The 26,333-nt window shown below is 41.3% G+C and overlaps 1 protein-coding gene across 1 annotated transcript in view; it reads left to right on the forward strand.

Annotated features, from left to right (window-relative positions):
* NUCB2 (nucleobindin 2) overlaps nucleotides 1–14,087 on the forward strand; it is a 31,462-nt gene extending 17,375 nt beyond the window's left edge. Inside the window, exons 8-13 of the mRNA XM_035550001.1 lie at nucleotides 458–516; nucleotides 1,573–1,665; nucleotides 2,678–2,767; nucleotides 3,314–3,484; nucleotides 4,704–4,785; nucleotides 10,282–14,087. Of these exons, the coding sequence (XP_035405894.1) occupies nucleotides 458–516; nucleotides 1,573–1,665; nucleotides 2,678–2,767; nucleotides 3,314–3,484; nucleotides 4,704–4,785; nucleotides 10,282–10,394 (608 nt within the window). The 3' untranslated portion in view covers nucleotides 10,395–14,087. The remainder of the gene's footprint in view (nucleotides 1–457; nucleotides 517–1,572; nucleotides 1,666–2,677; nucleotides 2,768–3,313; nucleotides 3,485–4,703; nucleotides 4,786–10,281) is intronic.
* Nucleotides 14,088–26,333: the final 12,246 nt, after the last annotated feature.

The following is a 26,333-nucleotide window of genomic DNA, read 5'->3' on the forward strand; positions in this document are numbered from 1 at the left end:
TATAAATTTTGCACAGCATTTTGTTGTTTTTTGGAGAGTCCTACTGCTGGTTAACAATGTTTATGTACTGACTTATGTTATTCCTGGATCTGTCTACCAGTGTAGTTGTTAAATTGGGACAAGTTGTTCTCAGCAATATTTTCTGGCAATTACACTGGTTGCAGTCCTGCTGTGACCTATTTCAGTTTGCTAATCTAACAACTAGGGAGAATGTGCCAGACTTATCTAACCAGTGGTTAACAAACAGTCAGGTAACCAAAACTGGCAATACAGTTCAACCAGTGCCTGATAAAATCCTGAAGAGAAAAACTGACATACGAAAACAGCATCTTGTTAAATGTGGTTTTTAATCTATATGGGATGTGTATGGTGATACGTATTCAAATCCATGGAGAACTATTAGATGTATTACTTTCTGTACATATTCAGTTTGTATTTTCAACACTTCTTATTTTAGATGTCAATAATGATGGCTTCCTGGATGAGCAAGAATTAGAAGCCCTGTTTACTAAAGAGGTAAAAAAAAAAACAGCACAAACTTTACTTGTTTCAAAAAATGCTTGCAAGAATGTCTGTATTTTCCCCAAGTATATATGAGGGCTTTGGATATTCATGTTGAAATGTATGAACCCTACATGTTTCTACAGAATTGTAAAAACATATGAGCAGGGAAAATAAAGTAGTTCAAAGAAAAAACTTAGACACCAGAGATGTATTGCTTGTGTGTTCCTCTGCTACAAGCTTGTTAATTATGAGATTTCATAATTAATCTGCAGAAAAGCTGTACCTGTACAGTTTGCAGTGCTGAACTACACACCTGCTTTGGCTAGGTGTAGCCTGGTAGAGGTTCTGAAGCTGAGTAGCTGTGTGCACTCAGTGCTAGTCATAAGCCTATAGAGAGAAAGAGGGTCACAAACTTAAATACTTAGGCTGAAATTTTTGACAAAGAGTTGAAATGAATTCATTTGCCTCATCAGATGCATACATACAGTGAAGGACATGTTGCGCACTGCAGAAGTGGCTACCGGGATTTCACAGCATTTCTGTCTAGCTAGTTTGGAGCTGCAGGAGCAATGAGTGAAAAAAGGTCCTTGGCTTAATCTTTTCAGTAGGTTCTGTCATGTTGTAGCAGGAAAAAAACTCCACAACTTCCCATTCAGAGATCCATTATTATAGCTGCAACTAACTAGTTCAAGAGATTTTTCATAAATCAGGGAGTAAGTATACTATACACTGTATATACAAGCTGAAATTCAAACTACTGTAAATTGTAGATGTGAAATTTGAAAATACAGATTTCTAACAGTACTTTGCCATAATCCCTTTCAATATTACTATATGGCAGTCTTTTTGACCAGTATGTCCCAGCATTTTACAATGTTGTAATTTAAAAATAAGTAGGCTTACTTGTTGCTTAAATACTGTCATAAAAGAGGAGATTTATACCTATATAGACACTTGAAAAATGGTGAACTCACATTTTCAGCAGTGTCTCACACTACTGTTCCATGCTCAGTGATTTGAATGAGCAGCTCTTTCTCCAAAATAATATTTGATAAATTTGAATTTCAGCTGGAAAAAGTTTATGACCCGAAAAATGAAGAGGATGACATGGTCGAAATGGAAGAAGAGAGGCTGAGAATGAGAGAACACGTAATGAATGAGGTATGAACTAACATTTAATAGAGCTGCTGTTTTCCTGCTACATTGAAGAAAGAGTCCTCCTGATGTGACAGGTTGTCTAAGTACAGTGCAAGGACATAACACTGTTGTTGCTAGGATTCACAAAGCTACAGTTCACAAGTCCTATGCCTAGATATTGATGTAAATGCTTGCAGATTAGATTTATTTTTATTTAAGAAGTTCCAGAGGAGAAATTGTGCTGTAGCTTCCATCTTTTGCAGATAACCAGTAAATTAGAATAGAAATTCCTTGTGAATTTTCTCAAACAGCAAACACTCTAAATGTGCTCTTACACCTAGCAATAGGGTAAGATTTTGTGGGAAAAATAAGTAAAGCCATACCTTCTTTCACATGGCTGGCCTCTGTCCCTTCAGAAGAGGCCTGAGAACTAAAGGCATTACTTATGGCAGTGAATACCAGTGTTGGTTCTCTTTTTTTAAATGCTCAGGAAACAGAGGAAAGGGAAAAGGATGTTTTGAACCACCGTTTTTTCCACTTGTATTTTTTCTCTATTCAACTGTATTCCTTAAGGCTGAGGAATGGAGCAAGCCTGGACTCCCATTACTCGTGAAGGGAGGAATTTCCTCCCTTACCCTTAAATGTTTGACACTTTTTTCATTGTTGTTTCCCTGTCCAACAGTGGAGATTACTCTGACTCAGAATCAAAAAATTACCACCAGAAAGCTACAAACCATTTTTCTCAAAAAAAAAAAAATCAGACATCCTGCTATTAGTGCTGGGGCTACAACCACACATATTTCCAATCAATTTTGCAGTAAAGTAAGATTTTCTTACTTCCATTTTTATTAAACTACATGAGCGTGTGAGAAAAGTTTTTAGAAGTTGTTGCAGGCATTCATTTGAAAATTGGACAGTTTAAAAATAAAATGGTTGTATTTGAAGGTATTTACATAATATTTACATAATTGTTTTAAATGTTGTCTCCAGCATAACTCATCCTTTAGGCTGAGTATGATTTTTTTTCTTCTAATAGGTTGACATCAACAAGGACCGACTAGTGACTTTGGAAGAGTTCCTGCGAGCTACAGAGAAAAAAGAATTTTTGGAGCCAGATAGCTGGGAGGTAATGAGAATGTGTTCCAAGTGCAACGTACTGCATTATTACCATCACTCTAACCAGGAAACCAAATGGCATGTCTATGATCTTTGCCTTTTTTCAGTCTTGTTTTGGTATGCGTGTGTGGTTAAATGCCTTAGCAAAATGTAATGTACAAAATTTAACACACTAATTTAACGCAGATGTAAACTTTGTGGTCCACAGACAAAAAGTCTTGCGCCACCTCGTGGAGTCTAAAAGATCTTTTTCCACTTGCTTTTTCAAACATAAAATGGACATTTAAGATACAAATCAATTCTGTGGGAGGATTAGAGCTCAGCTGGAAGCAAGATGATTTTTTTTCTCTTAACTCTAAATATGTCGTAGAGTTTTGCTAGGAAAATAGCTGAGAAGTAGCAATTTACTGTTTGAGTAAGCATACTAACCCTTTGCGTTGTCATTTAGTGACATCCAGTGAACTGTACAATTCAGCTAATAATTTCAGTGATAACATAATCAAAATAGATATGCATTCCTGCCTAGGTATTCATGTTAGTTTGTATTGTCTTGCAGACACTAGATCAACAGCAGCTCTTCACTGAGGATGAGCTGAAGGAGTTTGAAAGTCATATTTCTCAGCAGGAAGATGAACTTAGAAAGAAGGCAGAAGATCTTCAGAAACAGAAGGAAGAGCTACAGAGGCAACATGACCAGCTTCAGGCTCAGAAACAAGAGCTTCAGCAGGTACACTTAGGAGAACAGTATTTTTTCCCCTTTTCTTTATCCTTATACAGAAGCTGTAACAGGTAGTGACAATCCCCAGCTCTGGAGCATCCTTTACATTGATTTCTCATATGAATCTCAGCTGAATTGTAAATAACACTGGTATTGCAGCACGTCATAGTTTTAGTTTGCCCTAAGTTGACATAATAGACTAAACAGTCACTTGCTCAGGCAGGAAGGAAAGGATGCTATCCAGAGGGACCTTGGCAAGCTTGAGAGGTGGACCTGTGCAAGCCTCATGAAGTTCAGCAAGGCCAGGTGCAAGGCCCTGCATCTGGGCTGGGGCAATCCTAAGCACAAGTGCAGGCTAGGCAGAGAATGGATTGAGAGCAGCCCTGGGGAGAAGGACCTGGGGGTGTTGGTTGAGGAGAAGCTCGACATGAGCCAGCAATTTGTGCTTGCAGCCCAGGAAGCCAACCACATCCTGGGCTGCATCAAAAGCAACATGGGCAGCAGGACAAGGGAGGGGATTCTTCCCCTCAACTCTGCTGTTGTGAGACCCCACCTACAGTACTGCATCCAGCTCTGAGGCCCTCAGCACAAGAAGGACATGGATGTATTAGAACAAGTGCAGCGGAGAGCTGCAAAGATAATCGAAGGGCTGGAGCACTTTTCCTATGAAGATAGGCTGAGGGAGTTGGGATTGTTCAGCTTGGAGAAGAGGTGGCTCCAGGGACACCTCAGTGTAGCCTTCTAGTACCTAAAGGGGGCCTACAAGAAAGCAGGAAAGGGACTCTTTGTCACGGCATGTAGTCATAGGATGAGGAATAATGGTTTAAACTGAAAAAAAGGGTAGATTTAGATGAGAGATTGTGAAGAAATTCTTTACTGTAAGGGTGGTGAGGCACTTGAACAGGTTACCCAGAGAAGCTGTGGATGCCCCATTCCTGTGTTTAAGGCCAGGCTGGATGGTGCTTTGAGCAGTCTGGTCTAGGGGAAGGCATCCCTGCCCATGGAAGAGGGGTTGGAATTAGATGATCTTTAAAATCCCTTCCAGACCAAACCATACTGTGATTCTATGAAAACAGTGCAAGTGTCTCACCTCAGTAGTTTGCCCATTAACCAAGATTTTACATAATGACTGCGCATATTTCTTTTAAGTGTATTCGCTTATGTCACATCAGAGAAAGTGATGTCACAGTTTAAAAACTTCACTCTGTGTTTTTGTATTTTTCACCAGGTTGTAAAGCAGATGGAACAAAAGAAACTACAGCAAGGAAATCCACCTGCAGGACCAGCTGGAGAACTGAAGTTCCAGCCCCGTATGTATCTTTCTATGTAGATAGACAAAATTTAAGATCTCCAATATAAGAGTCAGTAAGAAAATATTTTCTGTTGAAACTTAGTATACTGTAGTTTTAATGATCTGCATAGGGAGGAGATTCATTCCTCTGTCTTTAAGAGGGAAACTGCTTTACAGCAGTTTTAATTAACAGCATCAAATGGACAGAGAGGAAGGATTGCAGTTCATTGGAGTGTTTTGCCTGTTAGCCTAAAAATAACATTATCTAGGATAACTAAGACTTGAGTGTGCAGAGGAGAATAGGGACATGAAAACGAGCAGGTCTGTCTGATATCCCCTAGCTGCATTACCAGTACAGAAATAGGTGTGTTAAAGGTAGTTTGCCTTGTGTATGCTACTCAAATGAAGTATATTACAGCATGCAAGAATGTGAAGTTACAGCAATTTAAGTTTCACTGATTGTTGTACCTCCCTGCTGTTGATCTTGGATGTCTACACAAGGACTGATGTTGATGCAGCTATCATTTCATGGCTATCTGTAGTTAGGCAGCTAGATGAAAGCTGCCTGCTATTCTGCTAGCTCCTGAAATTTGAGATTGTAATCCAGAATTGCAATCCCAGGCTAAGCCTGCAGGGAAAAAAAATCAAAACATTTAAGTGCTTTCAATCTGTCTATCTTCTGTGGTCAACTTATCTGCAGTTGGGCACAATATGACATGACAATAGGTTTGAGGCCCTGGAGCTTGGGAGACCGGTGGGTGAGGACGAGGTAGGAAGCCTACCCAGGAGGATGCCTGAGGTGAGGAAGTTGACTCCACGCCTCAGGACTGCCTCCACCAAGAAAGAAAGAAGGGTGATTGTTGTGGGCGACTCCCTCCTCAGGGGAACAGAGGGCCCTATTTGTCGGCCTGACCCCACACATAGGGAAGTCTGCTGCCTCCCTGGGGCCAGGGTCAGAGACGTTACCAGGAAGCTTCCAAACCTGGTTCGCCTCTCTGACTATTACCCGCTTTTGATAGTCCAGGCTGGCAGTGATGATCTTGAAAAGAGAAGCCTCAAGGCTATCAAACAGGACTATAGGGGGCTGTGACGATTGGTGGAGGGAGCGGGAGTGCAGGTGGTGTTTTCGTCTATCCCTACGGGGGAAGGGAGAAGCACGGAGAGGACATGGAAAGCTCACGTGGTTAATAGGTGGCTCAGAGGCTGGTGCCAGCACAGAAATTTTGGGTTTTTTCACCATGGGGAGCTTTACTCGGCACCCGGCCTGATGGCCCCAGACGGGTCCCTATCTCCAAGGGGAAAACGGATCCTAGGCTAGGAGCTGCCGGGGCTCATAGAGAGCGCTTTAAACTAGGTAAGAAGGGGGACGGGGCTCAAACAAGGCTTGTTGGAGCTGTGCTGGGGGAAACAATGGCTAGGCTGGGGAAGAAGGCGATGGCCCAGCTGAAGTGCATCTACACTAATGCACGCAGCATGGGTAACAAACAGGAGGAGCTGGAAGCCATTGTGCAGCAGGCAGGCTACGACTTGGTTGCCATCACGGAGACATGGTGGGACCGTTCCCACGACTGGAGTGCTGCAATGCCTGGCTATCGGCTCTTCAGGAGGGACAGGCAGCACAGAGGGGGTGGTGGCGTGGCTCTCTACATTAGAGAATCTTTTGATGTTGTGGAACTCCAGGCTGGGAATGATAAGGTTGAATCCCTGTGGGTTAGGATCCGCGGGAAGGCCGGCAAGGCTAGCGTCCTGGTCGGGGTCTGTTATAGACCGCCGAACCAGGATGAGGAGACGGATGAGGAGTTTTATAGGCAACTGACAGAAGTTGCAAAATCGTCGGCGCTTGTCCTCGTGGGGGACTTCAACTTCCCGGATATATCCTGGAAACACAACACGGCACGGAGAAAGCAGTCTAGGAGGTTTCTGGAGAGCGTGGGAGATAGCTTCCTGACGCAGCTGGTCAGTGAACCTACCAGGGATGGTGCCCCGCTAGACCTTCTCTTCACAAACAGAGAAGGACTGGTGGGAGATGTGGTGGTCGGAAACTGTCTTGGACAGAGTGACCACGAAATGGTAGAGTTCTCTATTCTTGGCGAGGCCAGGAAGGGGACCAGTAAAACTGCTGTCTTGGACTTCCGGAGGGCTGACTTTGAGCTGCTCAGGACGCTGGTTGGCCGAGTCCCTTGGGAGGCGGTTCTGAAGGGCAGAGGAGTCCAGGAAGGCTGGGCGCTCCTCAAGAAGGAAATCTTAACGGCACAGGAGTGGTCTGTCCCCACGTGCCCAAAGACGAGCTGGCGTGGAAGAAGACCGGCCTGGCTCAGAGAGTTGCGGCTTGTGCTTAGCAGAAAAAACAGGGTTTATAATCTTTGGAAAAAAGGGCAGGCCACTGAGGAGGACTACAAGGGTGTAGCGAGGCTGTGCAGGGAGAAAATTAGAAAGGCCAAAGCTCATCTGGAGCTCAACCTGGCTACTGCCGTTAAAGACAACAAAAAATCCTTTTACAAATATATCAATGCGAAACGGAGGACTAAGGAGAATCTCCATCCTTTACTGGATGCGAGGGGAAACTTAGTTACTAAGGATGAGGAAAAGGCTGAGGTGCTTAATGCCGCCTTTGCCTCAGTCTTTAGCGGCAATACCGGTTGTTCTCTGGCTACCCAGTGCCCTGAGCTGGCGGAAGGGGATGGGGAGCAGGATGTGGCCTTCGCTATTCATGAGGAAATGGTTGGCGACCTGCTAAGGAGCTTGGATGTGCGCAAGTCAATGGGGCCGGATGGGATGCACCTGAGGGTACTGAAAGAACTGGCAGAGGAGCTGGCCGAGCCGCTTTCCATCATTTATCGGCAGTCCTGGCTATCGGGGGAGGTCCCAGTCGACTGGCAGCTAGCCAATGTGACGCCCATCTATAAGAAGGGCCGGAGGGCAGACCCGGGGAACTATAGGCCTGTCAGTTTGACCTCAGTGCCAGGAAAGCTCATGGAGCAGATTATCTTGAGGGTCATCACATGGCACTTGCAGGGCAAGCAGGCGATCAGGCCCAGTCAGCATGGGTTTATGAAAGGCAGGTCCTGCTTGACGAACCTGATCTCCTTCTATGACAAAGTGACGCGCTTGGTGGATGAGGGAAGGGCTGTGGATGTGGTTTACCTTGACCTCAGTAAGGCTTTTGACAGCATTCCCCACAACATTCTCCTCAAGAAACTGGCTGCTCGGGGCTTGGACTGGCGTACGCTTCGCTGGGTTAGAAACTGGCTGGATAGCCGGGCCCAGAGAGTTGTGGTGAATGGAGTCAAATCTGGTTGGAGGCCGGTCACAAGTGGTGTCCCCCAGGGCTCGGTACTGGGGCCGGTCCTCTTTAATATCTTTATCGATGATCTGGATGAGGGCGTCCAGTGCACCCTCAGTAAGTTTGCAGATGACACCAAGCTAAGTGTGTGTGTCGATCTGCTCGAGGGCAGGAAGGCTCTGCAGGAGGATCTGGATAGGCTGGAGCGATGGGCTGAGGTCAACTGTATGAAGTTCAACAAGGCCAAGTGCCGGGTCCTGCACCTGGGGAGCAACAACCCCAAGCAGAGCTACAGGCTGTGAGCTGAGTGGCTGGAAAGCTGCCTGGCAGAGAAGGACCTGGGAGTATTGGTTGATAGTCAGCTGAATATGAGCCAGCAGTGTGCTCAGGTGGCCAAGAAGGCCAACAGCATCCTGGCCTGTATAAGAAGCAGTGTGGCCAGCAGGGCTAGGGAAGTGATTGTCACCCTGTACTCGGCTCTGGTGAGGCCACACCTCGAGTACTGTGTTCAGTTTTGGGCCCCTCGCTACAAGAAGGACATGGACGTGCTCGAGAGAGTCCAGAGAAGGGCAATGAAGCTGGTGTGGGGTCTGGAGAACAAGTCTTACGAGGAGCGGCTGAGGGAGCTGGGGTTGTTCAGCCTGGAGAAGAGGAGGCTCAGGGGCGACCTCATCGCTCTCTACAGGTACCTTAAAGGAGGCTGTAGCGAGGTGGGGGTTGGTCTGTTCTCCCACGTGCCTGGTGACAGGACGAGGGGGAATGGGCGAAAGTTGCGACAGGGGAGTTTTAGGTTGGATGTTAGGAAGTACTTCTTTACCGAAAGGGTTATTAAGCATTGGAACGGGCTGCCCAGGGAGGTGGTGGAGTCGCCATCCCTGGAGGTCTTTAAAAGACGTTTAGATGTAGAGCTTAGTGATATGGTTTAGTGGAGTACTTAGTGTTAGGTCGGAGGTTGGACTCGATGATCTTGAGGTCTCTTCCAACCTAGAAATCTGTGTCTGTGTCTGACAAGTTTTAGCATGAGCTTAGATAGCATGAGCAACCAATTACTTCAACACCTATAGAGGATGATAAAGTCATAATAAATCATTGCATACAATCATGGATGACTAAAGGAAGTGGTCAGGTATATTTTAACACTTCTTATCCTCTGCTTTCATATGCATCCTAACCTTTTCCTCCCCCTCGAGAAAGGTTGAAAATAACATATGAACATGGAAGCCAAAAAAGTGTTGACATTGTAAGTACAACTCAAGAATTTAACAGTCATCTCAAACATAAGGCTTTAGGCTATATCCAGATAGCTTTTTGAATACTGGAAGGTCTTAACTGGTCCTGCAGGGCCAGTGAGATTTAAAACCTTAAATGCTATATTCAGTGATTACAGCTCACTTGGCTGAATACCCTGAAATTCTACCCCTAAGTTATTCAGTTTTGTGAGCAGAGCAAGAAATAACCAAATTTGAGTACCAATTTCATTTTATCTTGACTTGCTTCAAAGCTGCTTGTGTCCAACTTCAATTTATGACCCTTAGTTATGAGAGCCTCTCCTCCCCTCCCCTCCATGTCACTAACATTTCACTGTGTAATAGCAGATGCCCAGGGACTTGCTGTAGCGATACATCTTATAAAAGTGGCAGCATTGTAACAGATACTGTTCTTAATACGTGTATTATTTTATGTAAAAACTTTTTGCAAAGACATTTATTTAGGTATCCTAAGCTTTCATTGCATTAGCCAGAACTCATCAGTATTCATTCACTGAATTAAGTAAATCCAAACTATGAAAATTACCCTTATTCCAAGGTAGGCAAAAGGAGAAAATTGTAAGGATTGTCAATGCCATGGTGGGTAAAATATAGGAACAAGTCATTTATATTTTTTCCCAAGCTTCCAATGTTGGAAATAAAGGTTTCATAAATACGTAATGTTTTAGAAATAACAAATTAATCTCCCAAAAGCCAATGTGTTATGCAAATAAAAGCACTTTACAGAAAATAGAAACAACTAGCTATTTAAGAGTAAACTCTGAATATTGAGATTACACAATAGACTGCAAAATTAAAATCTGATTTTATTGTGACATACAAAATTCTAGCTTCCATTTACAAACAGAAATAAAAGGCTTTATTTAAAGATTGTTACAATATTAGAAAAATTTTCTTTGATACTTTCAACATATGGGGCCAGTTTAATTGAAAAGTTGTAAGTAGTTTTATTCTTGTTTTACAGCTGGGGAGCACAAAGTTGGAGATGCACCAAAACATCCTGCAGGAGATGATCAGCCTTTACCCCCAGGGCATGTTCAAGAACCAGCTGCTAGAACTGATCAAGTTCACCCTTAACCACTTGTGCCTCAACTTTATAGCATCTTTATTATTTTGGGGGAGGGTAAAAGGGAGGGAGGGGAAAAATAATCAGTGAAACAAACTCCGTTTTCTTCCCCAGATTATAAAGTCATTAGGAATGTTAGAGATTAAATGTCAATCAGACTTGAATCATAAATTAAACTAATTCTTTCCAATCCATTAATGAGAAAGGCAACAATGGGATCCTTTAGAGGATACAGTGGAGGAGGTAATTAAGGAAACTAATTTTAAAGGTTTTTGCAGCCAAGAGAGCTGTTGCATTCTTATTTTAGAAAAAATGAGATGCCTGCCATTGTGTGTTCAGGCACAAATCAGAATCTTTTCAGAGAAGAAACAGGAACTGGCCTGAATATCAAGCTAGATCTTGTTTTATGTAGAAACTCCTTCCAGAAATGCTGAGAAGCAAAGTAGGGAGAAACAGAGACCATAGGTGAAGGTCTACCATTTCCAGTACTACCAACTACTTTCTTGAGACCAAATAAAAGTCAAACTTCTTATGCCTAACCTTTAGAAAATTTGCACTTTCTAAAATCCAACCACCACAAAAATGCATGGAATACTGAATTTTTTCATGTTTACAGAAGCCTGAAAATTTCACTGTAAGCCTTCAAAAGAAATACTCAACTTCGGGTGTATTGGTCTGAACCGTCCTTGTTAAGATTAATTCTGTGTAGCAGTTGTATACTGAACTGGCTCTTGGGACAGTGCTTTTGTCCCTGTTTCTTTCATCAGGTGCCAGCTGATCTCAAACTTTTGCATGCTATTAAATAAGTTTGTTGATGGAAATATTGTGCAAAACAGAACAAGACTCACTGTCTTCTTCTGTACAGAAGATCCTACCTCCTATGATAATACCAGATTTTTTCAGAATGCACCATGTGCTTCAAAAAGCTCTTCTCAGACATGAATTTTTGACTTAAGACTCACTATTAACGCTTATTAGTCTTTAAGCAGTTAGTTTATGAAATGTCCAGAAACAAGGGTGCTACTAGATTGTATGATTTTGGTATTGAACCAGGATAGCTCCCTCATATTGTAAGCCAGAATTTTTCAAAAAAAAAAGACACATTACACCACTACAAAACCACTGCAAAAATTGATTTACCTGGGGGTTTTACTATAATGTTGAAAAGCTATGTGATTGTCCTTGCTTGTCATCTATTGAGACTACCCTAAGGTGTAAACCGTTTGGTTTTTTGTTTTTTTTTAAAACATGGATTGTTTTGATTGCATAATGCTGGCTTTGAACTGATGTACACACACCTTAGCAAGCATCCTTTGAATTCCCTTCCTGTTAACAGCAAGTGTCAGTCAAAGAGATCATTTGGGTTTTGAGCAAAGAAGCAGAGGCCAAGCCTGTATTATGAAAGTTATGAAGAGGTGTTCCTTTCAGAATAAGACTTAAACATTTTAAGCAAACTCAAAAGAGATGGGCAGCAATTACTAACATTTTGTATTGGCATTTGAGAAGTTTCTCACTAAAGAGTTGTAACTGCTAGAGGCTAGTCATATTCCCTACACATTTAATACTTCCATCAGGATTGAGCACGTTCTTGTTTTTCACACAATGTAATAGAACTCACTGCTGGAATAGATTAGGTTTCTTTATCTGTTTCATCTTAATTGTCATGTCACATTTCCTTTATTTATACCACTCAAGCAATTAGACTTTACCTTTTTTGCTGTTGCTCTATTTGCAAGTAGTTCACATTAATTTAGCTTAAAAAACAAACAAAACACCATCTCCACTGTTTGTTACTTCCATGTAATTCGAGCATCAGTTTAATTATGTCTTTGCCAGAAGACTGAAATACCGTTCAACAACTTTATCTGTTTGCTAAGAGGCCCAGATATAGTTACAGCTACAACCAGAGTAACAGCGCTTCTCAGTGCAGAGTCCTGGCTTTGGGGTTGTAGCCTGACAGTTAGGAGCAGAGCAAGGAAGGAAAACAAAGGGTGAGTTATTCAAACGTCATGGAAAAGATGAAGGGAATTTTTTCTTCCTGTCCCACGTGGAAGTTTACAAAGGAAGAATGATACAGTCACAGATGTTTGTAGAGAATTAAGGACTAGAAACTTTGATCTGAAAACATTTCTACCATACAAGTTATTCCTTCATATTACATCTGCCTCATAAGCGAACACACATATAATGCGGTATATCCTACCAAGCACTTGCCACAGCTCAGGCTTTGATTTCAGCATAGTATCTGTTACATTGCCATTGTAAAAAACTGAATCTCCCTGATATAGGAGAAGAGCATTATATCCCCCTTACCCTGTTTACTTTGAAACATCCAGAGAGCTTTGTCAAGAGCCATTGTAACATGGATGCTGAACTCATCTGCTTGCTGCAGTGTTGTGAGTGTCAGTGGTGATTGAAGCAGCTGCTTAGGAGAAGCCAGAGCTTTCATTTGTCATTCCATGAGTTAGTAAGAGTTTCTAGTTTTACATTTCAACTAACCACAGAGGTGCATTCAGCATAAAGCAATGCGCACCTTTCCTTCAACTGCTATCTGGTACCTAAATGTTCAGAAATGTTCTTGTCAGTGTTAATTTTAGTAGTAGGCTTGCATTTTAACAATATGCTGTAGTCTTTTTGCTCATTTTTTAGAAGTAGAAGCAGTCCATTTTTTAAACTTTAGAATTGTTGGATTCATCTCTAACAATAATCAAAGCTCTAGTCCAACTATTTGCCCTAAATTATGTGAAAGTCAACGCCTTAGTCCTCAATACCACTTAAGTTACTTAACTCCTAACTGAATAGACTTTAATTTTGCTGCCTAGATGTTTTTGAGATGAGAGCCCAAATTACAGCTTCGGGCTTGTTTGCCCAATTCAAAATTTTGTATGCATTGTTACCTCTTCCACAGGTCTGCATAGAGAGCGAGAACTGAGTAGACGTTCTCTCATAAGATGGTCCATCAGGTCTGCTCTATCAGCAGCCAAGCTTGACCTGATACTGCCTATCTAGTCCTCCTTTGTGAAGGAAGGACATCATTCTTCAGGCCCAAGCTAAAATATGTCTCTGGTTGAGCACAATACAGTCAAACTAGTTTTGTGGATTCATTCTGAAATACAGTTTAACTAAGAGTTATCTCACTGTAAGGAACATCTGCCACAGAGGTTATGCAGTGTGTTAAAGTCACACCTACACATGAAATGTTTAACTGATTTGATGCTTTTTAAATGTCTTGTTTTCAATGATGATTTCTTCTTTTAATTAGGTTCTCTCTTTCATAAAAGAGACTAAAATGTTGTATTATTCACTTAAAGCATGTTTCTGCCATGGTACTGATTTCTCAGGAGCTATTAAAAGTTAAAAATTCTTCACTTACAGCGAAGTCAGGAAATAGAAAGCTATAATCACAGAAACAAGGGACTGGAATACCTTGGGCACCAGCGCTTTGACCTGTACTCTACTTTTCATTTAGGAGGTGATTACAAGAAAATGGAATGTAACTTTGTACAGGCACCAGTTCCAAGACAAAGATGCAAAGATTTGGTTTTGTACTTGGCTGGGATTTCACTAGGAGGATGAAGGGGTAAGATTTAGTCAGTGGTGTACAAATTCATATTTTTCAGTGCAATATATGTAGAAAAAAGCCCCACTCAATACTTTGTATTGATTAGTTTTTAACTGGATTAAACTGAAACTCAGCGCAGTGACAGACGTCTAGTGTTTTATTTTAAAAGGGTGAGAAACGGGCATCTGCTGCTGGGCAGGCAGTGGCCAGGCCAGGAGTACTCCACTCTGCCTCCTCGTATGTGTCAGCTGTGGTAAGAGGGTCTGGGGCCCAGGGAGGGGCTGTGCCAGCCCCATGCCCGCTTGGGGGAGTCTGTCAGTGCAGGACTTGAGACAGTCACAGAGCTGTTCCCAAGGGAAAACAGGTAGTGGTTCAAGGCGCTGACATTGTGCTTGGTTTCTCTTTCCTGTTACAGGGTTTGTGTAGGGGGTGAGCATATACAGCGAGGCAGCTGTGGCTGGGCAGGCTTTGGTCTGTGGGCAATAGTAAAGTCTTTTGGTGGCTTAGATCTTGCCTGTATGATCAACTTGCCTTTCCTGCTTGTCCTGCATTTTTTCCTTTCCGGAAAGATGTAAAAAATTTTATAAGATAAGTACCTTTTGTTCTTACGGGTACCAGCTGTGTCACTGCAATGTCTATTCACTCACTGATTATGTATTTAAATGCTCAATTTTCTATATTCATAAAAATAGAAGACCAACAAATGAAACTGTATCATGAGAAACTCTAGCTATTAACACCACACACCTCTCTGACTTGTTCCAGAGAAATCCTAGAGAAGTTGAAATGTTTAGCAGCAGATTTTGTTGTAGATTTTTCTCTTTGCTTTCACATTTTGCCTTCAAAGCCAGCTGTCAGCCATTTCGGGATGTCAGAATGGCTGTGGCAATGTGTATTTTGGGGAGATGCCTGGGACATGATGCTACATGCAACCATATGAAACTTACATTTTGTAAATTTATTTTGAATAATAAAAAAATGCACGGTGGCATTCTGCAAGGAAGTGAAACTCTGAGCTAAGGTGTGTCCTTTTGTAATGTATGAAAAAGTAGGTAGCAGATACCAGGAGCTGTCATTAAGGTTGGCCCTAGAGGTACATTTTTGTTTGCACCCTCACTATCTGCTACTTACTGAAATTAAGAGGTAGTTGTATCATAACAGTTAAGTTAGTCCTATCTGAAAATCGAGTAAGTAAACAAAGAATGATGAGGGTTTTCTAAAAATGAACTTTCTCTTGGTACAAATAGGAAATGAGGAACTAGCTTGAGTTCCATAATTTACGCATCCACAGATAGCAAGTACCAAAACAATTTAAAGTTACCCCCATGTTTTAAATGTCTTAAAAGTGATACCTGTCAGAATCCCTTTGTGTTCAATAGTAACTTTTTGAAATTATACTATCTGATGTTGTCTTAAACAGCCTGCATACTTGCTCGTATGGTAAAGTAAAACAATGATGAAGGAAAGTACTTTTTTTCCCTCCACAAAGATACTCAGTTTTCTAAGGCTAGTACACTTTTCAGTGACAAATACGGAGACGGAGCAGCACTACAGTGCTGACCTCTCCACTCTTTGCACCTTCTCCATCATTTCAATAGGCTGTCAGTCTGAATGCCTACACAGTGACTGCTGTTCAGCCTGTTTCAAACAGCTTCTATTCATTCAGATGTGCATTCCTTTAACATAATAGCTCACAAGAGTTATCTTCTAGGAATCTGCCTACAGAGCCATTTCTGTGTTACAGGAAGTGACAGTGTGTGTAAGATTTTCCCCTCTAATACCTTGTTTCACACCTTCCCATTAGCCTGTAACCGTTGTCAATAGAGCATTAAGAAGAGGACTTCAGTTTCTATGCTCCATACTGCCGATGACACTGGCAAAAGTAGGATGGAGATAAAGGCAGCCCTCCACCCTGTGCATCATACCAGGCAACCCTGCTGCATGAATTCAGAGTAGGAGAGGATGAATTATTCAGCCATGGCATAGAAGTCTATGCAAACTTGTGTGTATGGATATTTCCACAGTCACAAAAAGACACTAGATACTTTAGTAGCAATGAGTGAAGCTCCTGAGCCTGCGTCTATATTAGAGACTGCGCAAACCTTGCCAGTGCATTTAGTACCAGGGAGAAGTGCCACAACATCTGTTACAAAGCAGAACGCTTTCTCACATGATCAGCGCTTACAGTTGCATACCATTTCTTCACTAGAGGGAGTCTAACACAAGGATTACCGAGCACTCCTAAAAACAAGTTGAAAAGCAGACTGGTGGCATAATAAAATAGGACGTTGAGAACTGAATGATCCCTCAAGAGCCAAAAAAACCCTGCTGTGTTTCTAAAGGGCTTTTTGTTTCTCCCTTTTCCAAGGATGCATTTCTTACAATATGCTATTTCCTTTATGAAGAGACCTTGAAAGCGCAAGTGAGCACTAAGATAATGATGTTCTTCCTGAAAACAGACATCTCCATACTGTGCTTGATCTCCAAGTGCAGTACACCACAGCTGGACATCAACAATATGAGAGTCACTTAGTATTTTAGACACCCCAAGACAGCAGCCAGGAAAAGATACTGTTTACATTTACAGCTGAAAACCAGAGTCCTTCCAGAGTAGGAGCCTACACATCAAACAGTGCAATAAAAACAAAAACACTCAATGCTGCACTATTTCTGCCAAAAATACAGCTGGGGTAAACAGATTCCAAGTCATTGTCACTCCTGATGCTGCTTAAGGAACAGCTTCTTTGGAGGTAGTTGGTAAGTTATTGCTTTTTGTTTTCCTTTTTTTTTTTTTTTTTCATATTGGCTTCTGTTTTTCCCTTCAGGAACTCTGAACTTAATAATTGTATATATCAGAGCCAGCTTAGGGAAGCTAGTTCATTCAGGCTCTGAAGCTCCCATGGAAGAACAGTTACTAATGGACAGCAAAGCAAACCAGTAAAATCATGATGATAAATATAAGAACTGGGATAAAAGAGTAGGCTGTTGTGATCAAAACCTACCTTATGTTTATGATCAGTTTTTCTGTTTCTCTAGTTTAATTGTCTGTCGTTAGTGTTGTGCTACTTAGTACAACTAAGACTACAGCTCATTTTCAACTACAATAGTTTTACATTTATTTAAGTGCACGCCATGCATTTTTTCTTTTAGCAAGAAGGAAAATCTGCTGTAAATGTTCACTTATTCATATTGACTGAGCATTACAAAATTATCAAGAACTTAATTGCATATGCTATTTATAGTCTTAATATGTATTTTTGCTATGTTCTCACATATAAGAAAATGTTAAATGTAAAAACTCCAATGTCATCGTTGCATGGATCCAAGATTCAGCTAGTATATGCATACATGTACAGACCACTAATGCAAAAAAAAAAAAAAAAAAAACTGCCCATGAAGAAGAACAGGCTCACTGACTCTTATTTCCATGCAACTCGGCCATAACAAGGAAGTCACAATAGAGAGCAGCAAGGTGACCTTGACATGCAAAGTCAGAAAATACTAGCCACATTCACCTGACTTCAGGTGGATTAAGGTTTCCAAGGACAATCAGGTTACTATTGTGACAGGAGAAAATATCTCCCAAGAGGCCTTTCAACAAGTTAAGGGTTCAGCTGTCTTTGTAAAACAACAGCAGTGTTTATTAGATGTGGTGTGATCACTGACCGATAGCACACTGCTGGGTGCTACTTTGACAGTCATGGGTATTCCCACTCTCCAGTGCTGCTCCCCGCATCTTATGCTCATTCACGTACGCTCAACTCAGCTGTTAGGAAGCCGAACCATTTAAGTGCATGTATGTTGGCCTGGATGTCCTTCCCCAAACAGCTGGTGTTCCAGACAAGCTGGAGAGCAGGTGCCACAGCAGTACTTGTGGGGGGCACCGCTTAATGGCAAACATACTGCCAGAACATACTTCCTTTCTTCTGCCCACAGCTAAAGAAATTGTAGAAAGCAAGGGCTGACATGCAGCCATCTGTTTCTTAAGGAATATAGCACTTTTTAAAAAAAAAAAAAAAAAAATAGTTGAAGTGAGAAAAATTATGCTGAGCAAGTAGAGAACTTTTAGGAAGATTTTGTCTTGACTTGTAACACCTTCATTTCCTCACTGATAAGCCATGTTGTCTTCACAACATTTGTGGACACTTAAGATTTCTGTTGATTTAGACCTCTCTTCAGTAAAAGGCCTTTTTTTTTTTAAACCCCAGTTTTCAGTCCTAAATTTGCTGCAAATTTATAAGAACTCAGTGTCCTTTACTTGCATGCTTTTGCTCCCCTTTGCTTACAAGTTGTGGTTTTGTTTGGTACTTTGGTGGCTGCAGTGTGGTTATGTGACACTGCGCACCCATGTTGGCTGTTCTCAGGCTGGATCCCACAGCTGTCTGACACTGCCCACACAGCACCTGCCTCCCTGAGACCCAGGGATCACCCATTGGTATCATATCCCTTTGGTCTCAGCTGCCTCGTACATGCCTCGACGTAGCTCATCTTTCAGTCTAGCTCTGTCCTAAATGTTTCAGATGTCTCTTTTGTCCTTTATGATTTTTGCACTAATTATGTACTGAACATTTTAAACAAAAACCTGCAACATGTCAGTTATGAAATAGGAGAAGAACGGTGCTAGGATCAGATGCACTGCGTTCAGGTACTGCCACAGAAGGACTAGCTGGTAGGATGCAGCTTTACCCAAAGTGGCTCAAACACATTATCCTATGCACACCTGATAGGCTCATGTCACCAGCAGAACTTCAAAACAGTAACTCCTAGCTGCTTGGCATGATCTCTTCTTTATTAAGAAAGAAACAGTGACGTGGCATCTAAGTCACCCTTTCACAAGTAAATTAATGCAGAAGAAACTTCAAAGTTTCCAAGCCCCTCCCAGCAGCATGCATACTGCAGGGTGCAGGTAGCACCTGTGGAGAGGGACAACAATGAGCCTTCATTTCTTTCTGCTATTCATTGTAATTTAATGTGCGTCTAGAAATGTGCGTCTTTTTTTCCCTCCTCAATCTCCTTACGGTTACTCCAAAAACAGTAGCATTCAAAGGAAGTGTAGAAATGAAGCATTTGGAAGAAGCTGTTTTGAATTACCAGATTTTGGGCTTTCATCCTAAACAAGTAACAGTCATTTTATGAAAAGTTATCCCCAAGAGAGAAAGGCGCAAATTTTCTTTTCAAGTAACATACAATGTAATGCTGGAAGAAGCAGCAGCAGTTCTGCTAAAAGATCAGAAGGATCCACGGGTGCTTCCGTTTCAGGTACACGTGGAAGAGGAGAACAGCGCTTTCATGGTTCCACACACTGTTCATGTTTCTCCAGAAATATGTGAGCTCAACAGGGCAGAGCTTTCCACCGAAGTCATTCACAACACTCTTCAGTCACATCTTGAGCCAGCAATGCCACTGACTGCCATAGGTAAGCAAACTGCTTTGCCATGCAGTGAGGGGATGGTTTAATTTCTGGAAGACAGTAGCTGTCTGGATTTACAAATTGGTAGGACTACAGCTCGTGTTAAAACAAGAATTTTTTTTCCCCTCCCCCAAAGTCCACTTTAGGACTCCCAAATTTTTATCTTGCTGTGACAAGGGTGGGTGTTTCCTCATCCCGGAGTTGTGACAATCCTTTCTTCTACCTCAGACACCCTCACATGAATACACAACTATACCTGTGTGATCACACAGGATAGCTCTTTGTAACACTATGTATTTTTCTACATAATCATCATAGCACCCACACTCAGTTCTCTAACAGCTGGTCATTTTCCTCAGAGGCCCTCAGAAACTAAGAGGATGAAAAATATTTTGGTAGATGCTACTTAAGACATCTGGAAAACACTTCCCCAGAGAGGGCACGTTCTCTTTGCAGGAGGTGGCTATGTCCTGGCCATCGAGCTTTACATCCCTAGAAGTGCAGAGAGTTTTAAGATGGCTGATGCTAAGGAAGAGCAAAAGTGCTGCTCCTGGTGAAACTTCACAGGCCTTGTCACAAGCTATCTTAATTAAGCTTTAAAAAAAATAAATCATCCCACCCAGGTCTGATTCACATTTTCTCCCAATTTGAAACACCTACACAGCTCTGCACTTGCAAGCCAATGCATGCAAAGATAAGTAAATAAATAAAATCCAGATGCATATTTAAATCTAGCTGGAGGTCCAGATTGAGTGGGTGAACTAGAGCTAGCTTGGTAATTTCAAGTGTCTGCAGTATTTCCCCTTGAAATCAGGGAGACAGATCCCTTCAGCAGACTTGAAAGGTTTTAAGAGTTTTTAAGAAACTCTTACAAAATATGGAAAAGGCATAGTTATTGGAGTTTATGAAGTATTTTCTTGAGGAGATATTTTGAATAGTATGACACTGATGCTTTACCAGAAAGTAGATTGTTTGCAGGGAAAGTGCTTATACTCCATAATTCACCACCTTTTAAGTTGTGCTGGTGTAGCTGTTTGGGGGACTGTGAGAAGGACTAGCAGACAAACTTCATAAATCAGATTAATTTCCAAGGAAAATATAACATGTAATTACATATTTTGTTACAGAAGCCCTATAGCTGTTTAGTTACTAAATTACATGTACATTTTCTTATACAGAGGACTGGAAATTAGTATTTAAGCTGTCTACAGAACATCACGTCTCATGCTTATTGTATTCCTCAGTGAGACTGCAAGGTGCTTCCTGTATAAATACTCCAATATGTAAACACCAAGGCTGTGAAGAGCTTGATAAATGAGTTTGACCTCCTTTTCACATTCTTATCTGCTTATCTAGCATTAGCAAACACTATATCTGGTTCTTTTGATTATGTAGGTTTTCTAAAAGCCACAGATACTGTTCTTAGTCTGAGTGAGCCAGAGTACGAAAAACACCTGTCTTTGTGAAGTGATTCAAACCCAGTGGTTACTGGAAGAGGATATAATCAAGGATGATGTCAGCCAGGAGCTACTGGGCAACTCAGATGACTGTTTCCACTTTAAATCTGTGCTTCAGATAACTCCTACAGCTTTTAGGTTTGGCAAAAACATTTGCTTTCAAAGTCATGTATAAGTAACGTATAAAACCCTGGAAAAACCATCACAAAAAAAGAGATATTGCTAAGACTTCCAGGTATGTATAATACATCTTTGGGTCCTTTCCCTGTAAAGGAATTATATTTGATTTAACTTGAAGGGAAGTAATTTTGGTTCAGGTGTAAAGAATCATTTGGGACAGGAGAGTATAACTAATGAGTCACAGCACAAGCATGATTCAAGACCTCAGCTGTAGCTATTGAAGTAGTCCATACAGAGCTCAAGCAGATATATTCTCTTGGTGTGTTATTTTGCCACTGAGACTTCATAGAAGTTCCAATGAACAGCTATAAACAATGGTTGAATTTAAGCTTGGATTTTTTATTTCCGTGAATTGTTTCATTTCAAAGTGGTTTATCTCCCACTATTAAATTTGGGTAAAGTGGCTGGTTAAAAAGCAAACAAACAAAAACACATAAAAGAGCTAAAAATTGATGTTCTGTTATCTTTAAATCAGCTATTCCACCACCAGTTAGCTTTCTGTGAGATACCTCATCTCATAGAAACAATTTCAGTTTCCCCTCTCAAGTCCAAGATCTAATTTCACATTTACCCTGCTCTAATATTCTAGTATTGAGAAAATAATACTGATTTTAGATTTATACTTGAGAAGCATTAGCATCATACCCTTGTCTTGGGGTTACTTCTCAACTAGTTTGACACCAAACTATAGAGCTCTCTCTACTCTGACTTTATAGCAAGGTAAGTAACAGAATATTTTAGTTGGTGGAGGTGATGGTGAACGGGCTGGAAACAGCCTGCCTGAGACAAGTGCTTATGTTGATAGAGGATTCATACCTTTGGTCTTACTCCTGCTGCTGAGGTGGTGGAGTGACACACCCACCCACCAACCCACCCCTTAACGGAGAGCAAGATTTCTCAGTTTTAGTATGTGCAGTATCTTAATGAGGTATTGAGGACTCGAAGAGCAGCAGGCAAATACTTTTTCTTTTGCAATTCTTTCTTTTGTAAAGAACCACTCTTGGTTTAGTGTTCCAGGAATATTCTATTCCAGCAGCTTTCTAAAAGAAAGCTCTCTCACTTTAGCAGTCTCCTGTTGTCTCAAAGATGAGAAAAATCTGATACAAAGCACAGTTAATAAGACTGTCTTGAAGTTTCCATATCAAATTTTGTACCCAACAATATTGGAGTTGTATGATATCAAGACTGGACAGAGCTACCCGAAGCCAACCAAGTCAAAAAATTACACCAGAGAAAGTGGATTGTATTTTTTAACATGAGTAAACTACAGCTCCCTCCAAAGGCATACAGCTGTTATATTAGGATGAGAGGTTATTCATCCGACAACATAATACTATAAAGAAAGCTCAAGTTTGCAGGTAAACAGTTTTATTATTTGCTATCTTTCAAAGGTTAGTTTAAATCTAGATTCTAGTTTGCAAATACCTAAACTTCTTTTAAAGCACTTGGATAAGGGGATGAGACACTCCCCGGAGTTATTAAAGGTATTGGAGTCTTACTTAAAAGAGATTACATTTTAAAAGTATTTTTATAATATCATAATAATGTGGAAATCATAGAACTTTGCATCTCACAGTTATGTACTGAATGATCTAGAGCCACTCCTTAAACTTTAAGGAACAAACTGACAGCTTTTCCCTTATAACTCATGAAGGATCAAATCAAACCTCTCAATTAATGCCTATCAGTATTGGTTTTACTTAAGCCCTTTCAGAAAAGGAAAGGATTGCAAGTGCCAGCACATCGTTTTAATCAGACATTCTCTGAACTGCATCCAGGTTTTTAAAGTCAGTAAAAAGACATATGTTGAATTTAACATACTTTAGCATAGTTTCTCTGTGAGTCTATGTGAAAATCAGCAATCACTGAAAACTGGGGAATGAGAACATACTATTCAATATTTTGTGGACTGGTGGTAATTTGGCACTACTTTTTAAAGCACGATTGGGGATTTTTCTATGAATACATTAACTCCCTTTATGATAGGTCAGTAAAAGACTGTTGCTACTGTAAATCATTACAATTCTTCCTGCTTTGTAGGAGCACTTAAAAGTTTATTAGTAGCTTGTTAAGAACCTATCTCTGACTGCGAATCAGGGCCACACTGAACACATAAAGAACAAGTATTAGCTTTAAAATGGAACAAAGTTTAAAAAGGCCATTTCAATAACATCAATCCAGAGCATGATTTTCTTCTCACAAGGCAAACATTACCAGAGACATAAGAGACAAGATAACATATTCCTTTTTTCTTGATTGCCTTTTTTTCCCCCCTCAAGTTCTCTTATTCCCCTCCTTCCCCCCTTTCTTAAAGAAAAAAAATAAAAAAAAATCATAAATTCTGGTCCTTCTAGCCAAGAAGCATCTACCACTTCAAAGATACCATATGTCATTACATATCCAAAGGTTGGTGAGTATATTACACTGCAGTGCTGTGTATCTGGCAGGAACAGAAACAGCATGGGTTTTGTTAGCTGGTTTAAAGGGCCATTCCCAATTCAGAAAGAAGTAACAAATAAGGACTATGAGGACAGATCTAGTTTCATCTCCTGTGCAATTTTCACAGTAAAAAAGCAGAGCAAGAGATATAGTCTCAAATATGATGTTTCTACTGATGATCAAGCTTTTGATGAAACCTGTATATAAACTTGATTATTATCTCCACTTAACATAGGAAGCAGACTCCCTCCAGCAAAGACAGACCTGCACATAACAGTAGGAAGACCTGCGATACCACAGAAATATCTTGAATGGTAGTATTGTCCAAGTTCTGACTGCAGGTCACAGGCCTACGGCACGCCGTGAAACTTGTTTTCCCCCCCCCCTTAAGCTATTCAAGAACACAGCTGAAGTGACATACTTTGCAGGTCCATACAGTAACAAACAAAATAAGTAGAAAAAATCAAACAGAGGAATAAGAATTTATCAGGAATATTAAAAAAAAAAAAAAAATCACACACAACAAGAACACACCTTACAAGCTGCATGATCGTGTTCACACAGATTTGTACATATATATAAATTCATATTGAATACATCAATTAAAGGATGCATTGCAGGTAAATTTTGAATGTAAAGATTTCAGCTATGGATGTCTAGACAACACTTGATAGAAAAGAATCAGGAGAAAATAATGGCTACTTCCTACAGAGGCATTTATGAAGACAGAAATTGCCTTTAGAAAAACATCTGTTTACTGCCTGGAATTCTAGGTAAATGCTCAGCAAACACGAGCTATTCCCATGCTTGGTGAAGCCAACCATCAGTTCTTTCAAGTCAAGCCACCCTTGCGTGTTCAGCAAGTAGTATGCCTGCAGAGTATTTGCCATTCTACGAAAATGTCATTGGAACTAGTTACAGAGGGCAATTTCTTTATTTCCTTAGGGTCTAAGTTTATCAGGATTTTATGTAAAGGAAGCTCTTCTTAGAGCGCACTGCTCTAACAAAACCCACACCTTTCACACACCAGCCTTCCTACTTGTCTCACAGGTCTTCTTTTCCACCCATCACAGAATCATCTAGGTTGGAACAGACCTCCAAGATCACCAAGTCCAACCTCTGACCTAACACTAACAAGTCCTCCACTAAACCATATCACTAAGCTCTAAATCAAGAAGCATTAACTTATCAGCACTATCTCCCCTCAAGTTTTAAAGCTAAAATAGAGCTACCAACAGTTGAAAAGAACATCAGGGGAAAAGCAAGCTGTTGAAAAAAACGTTTCCATTATCCACCCTCCCTGGGAGACAGCAGGAGCTCAACAAACAGATCTCAGACTAAGTCATAAGCATTCAAGTACCTCAACAAATAGACTTATACAAGCTGCATAACATCCATATTTGCTCACATTAGAAAAGAGGAAATAAAACAAGACTTTTTTTTACTTACAAGACCCAGCAAGAAGTTCTCAGGAACTGCTGGATGGGAAGAAGACTTTTAACGCAAAACCTGGGGAACAGCACAGCTGTTGCAGTAAAAACACCATCAAGGCCTGTTTGGGTCAGCTGCATAATCCCACCAATTTAATAGTGCTCAACACCAAGAAGGAAATCCTGGTGCTAATGAACTCCCTGACAAACTCTTTTGGATTTAAAGGCTCAGGATGTAACAGGGGAGTCTGATTTGAGACTTCCTCAAGTCAAGGACTTCTGCTGCCACCACGGGTAGTCAGTGGCACTCTCTATGCCTCAGCTCTGCTCGGCAATAACTGATTACTATAACAACAACAATATTTATACGCTGTGCCAAACCTCTCTTTGACAGAGTAAACAACTACAAAATAATAAGCAGGTGTTTGCCACTTAAAATGGCAAATGCACGAGGGATGGCCAAGGAAAGCAATAGGGAGGAAAAGGGTGACCTACACCCCACGCCATCGTATGACATCAGGAGCAGTGGGACAGGACGGGATGCTTGATGCCTCCTGCCAGGGCTGGCCCCAGCCCTGAGGGGAGGAAAGTGGAGATCTCCTGCTGTAGGGCCACCATTTTGAGGCCTCTGGCTTCACTCCAGTTCATATGGGGTGCATATGGGGTTGCTGGCTTAAGGCTGCTACAGTAGAGGAGCCGATTAGAAAACCTCTCATGGAGTTGCAATCTGCATTTAAACTCAGTAAGTCAGGGACATAAAGCTGAAGGGGGAAGTGGCAAAGAGGGGCTGCAGGGGTTTCAGTATTTTGAAGAAAACTTTTAAATTGAGTCATTCCCCTGTGCTGATTGTTTAAAGTTACATTATGTATCAAAATAGCAGCATAAGTCAGAAAAACATGCAGCCTACTGTCCCCCATATGCACCCAGCAGGGCTGTGAGCAGGATGGAGGCAGCGGTATCTTCAGCCTCTCAAGAACGTCTTCTGCTCTTTTAATAGTTCTTCTTGGGGGGGGTGGGTGGAGGTTTGTATCATGTATCTTTCTCCTGTTGCTGAATCAAAAATAGTACACTGAGTCATTTGTTACAGGCAGCTAGAAAGTCACCAGCCACGCCGAGCACACGCCCCACCAACTGCTCCAGTCCAGCTTACCCAAGGCCTCCTTACACAAGGGTCTTCTCACCTCTACAGCAGCTTTGGTTGAGTGAGGTCTGCAGTACTGACTAAATCCATTTTGCTGCTGCGGCACGTGCTTGTAGCAGGTCAGCAGATTACATCCTTTGATTCAAAAATCCATTGAAATAGGTGGGAGTTTTTCTATTGCCTTACAGGAGCTTTGGGTCAGAGCTATTGAGTTTGAGATACCAGCTTGGAATGTGGCAGCTGGCCCTGGATGAATGCAGGGCAACACAGAAACATGAACTACAAAGAGCATCGATCCTTCCCCTTTTAGTGGCAACACCAGTATGACTCT

The sequence above is a fragment of the Cygnus atratus genome, chromosome 5, assembly GCF_013377495.2.
Source record: "Cygnus atratus isolate AKBS03 ecotype Queensland, Australia chromosome 5, CAtr_DNAZoo_HiC_assembly, whole genome shotgun sequence".
In the NCBI taxonomy this organism is placed as follows: Eukaryota; Metazoa; Chordata; class Aves; order Anseriformes; family Anatidae; genus Cygnus; species Cygnus atratus.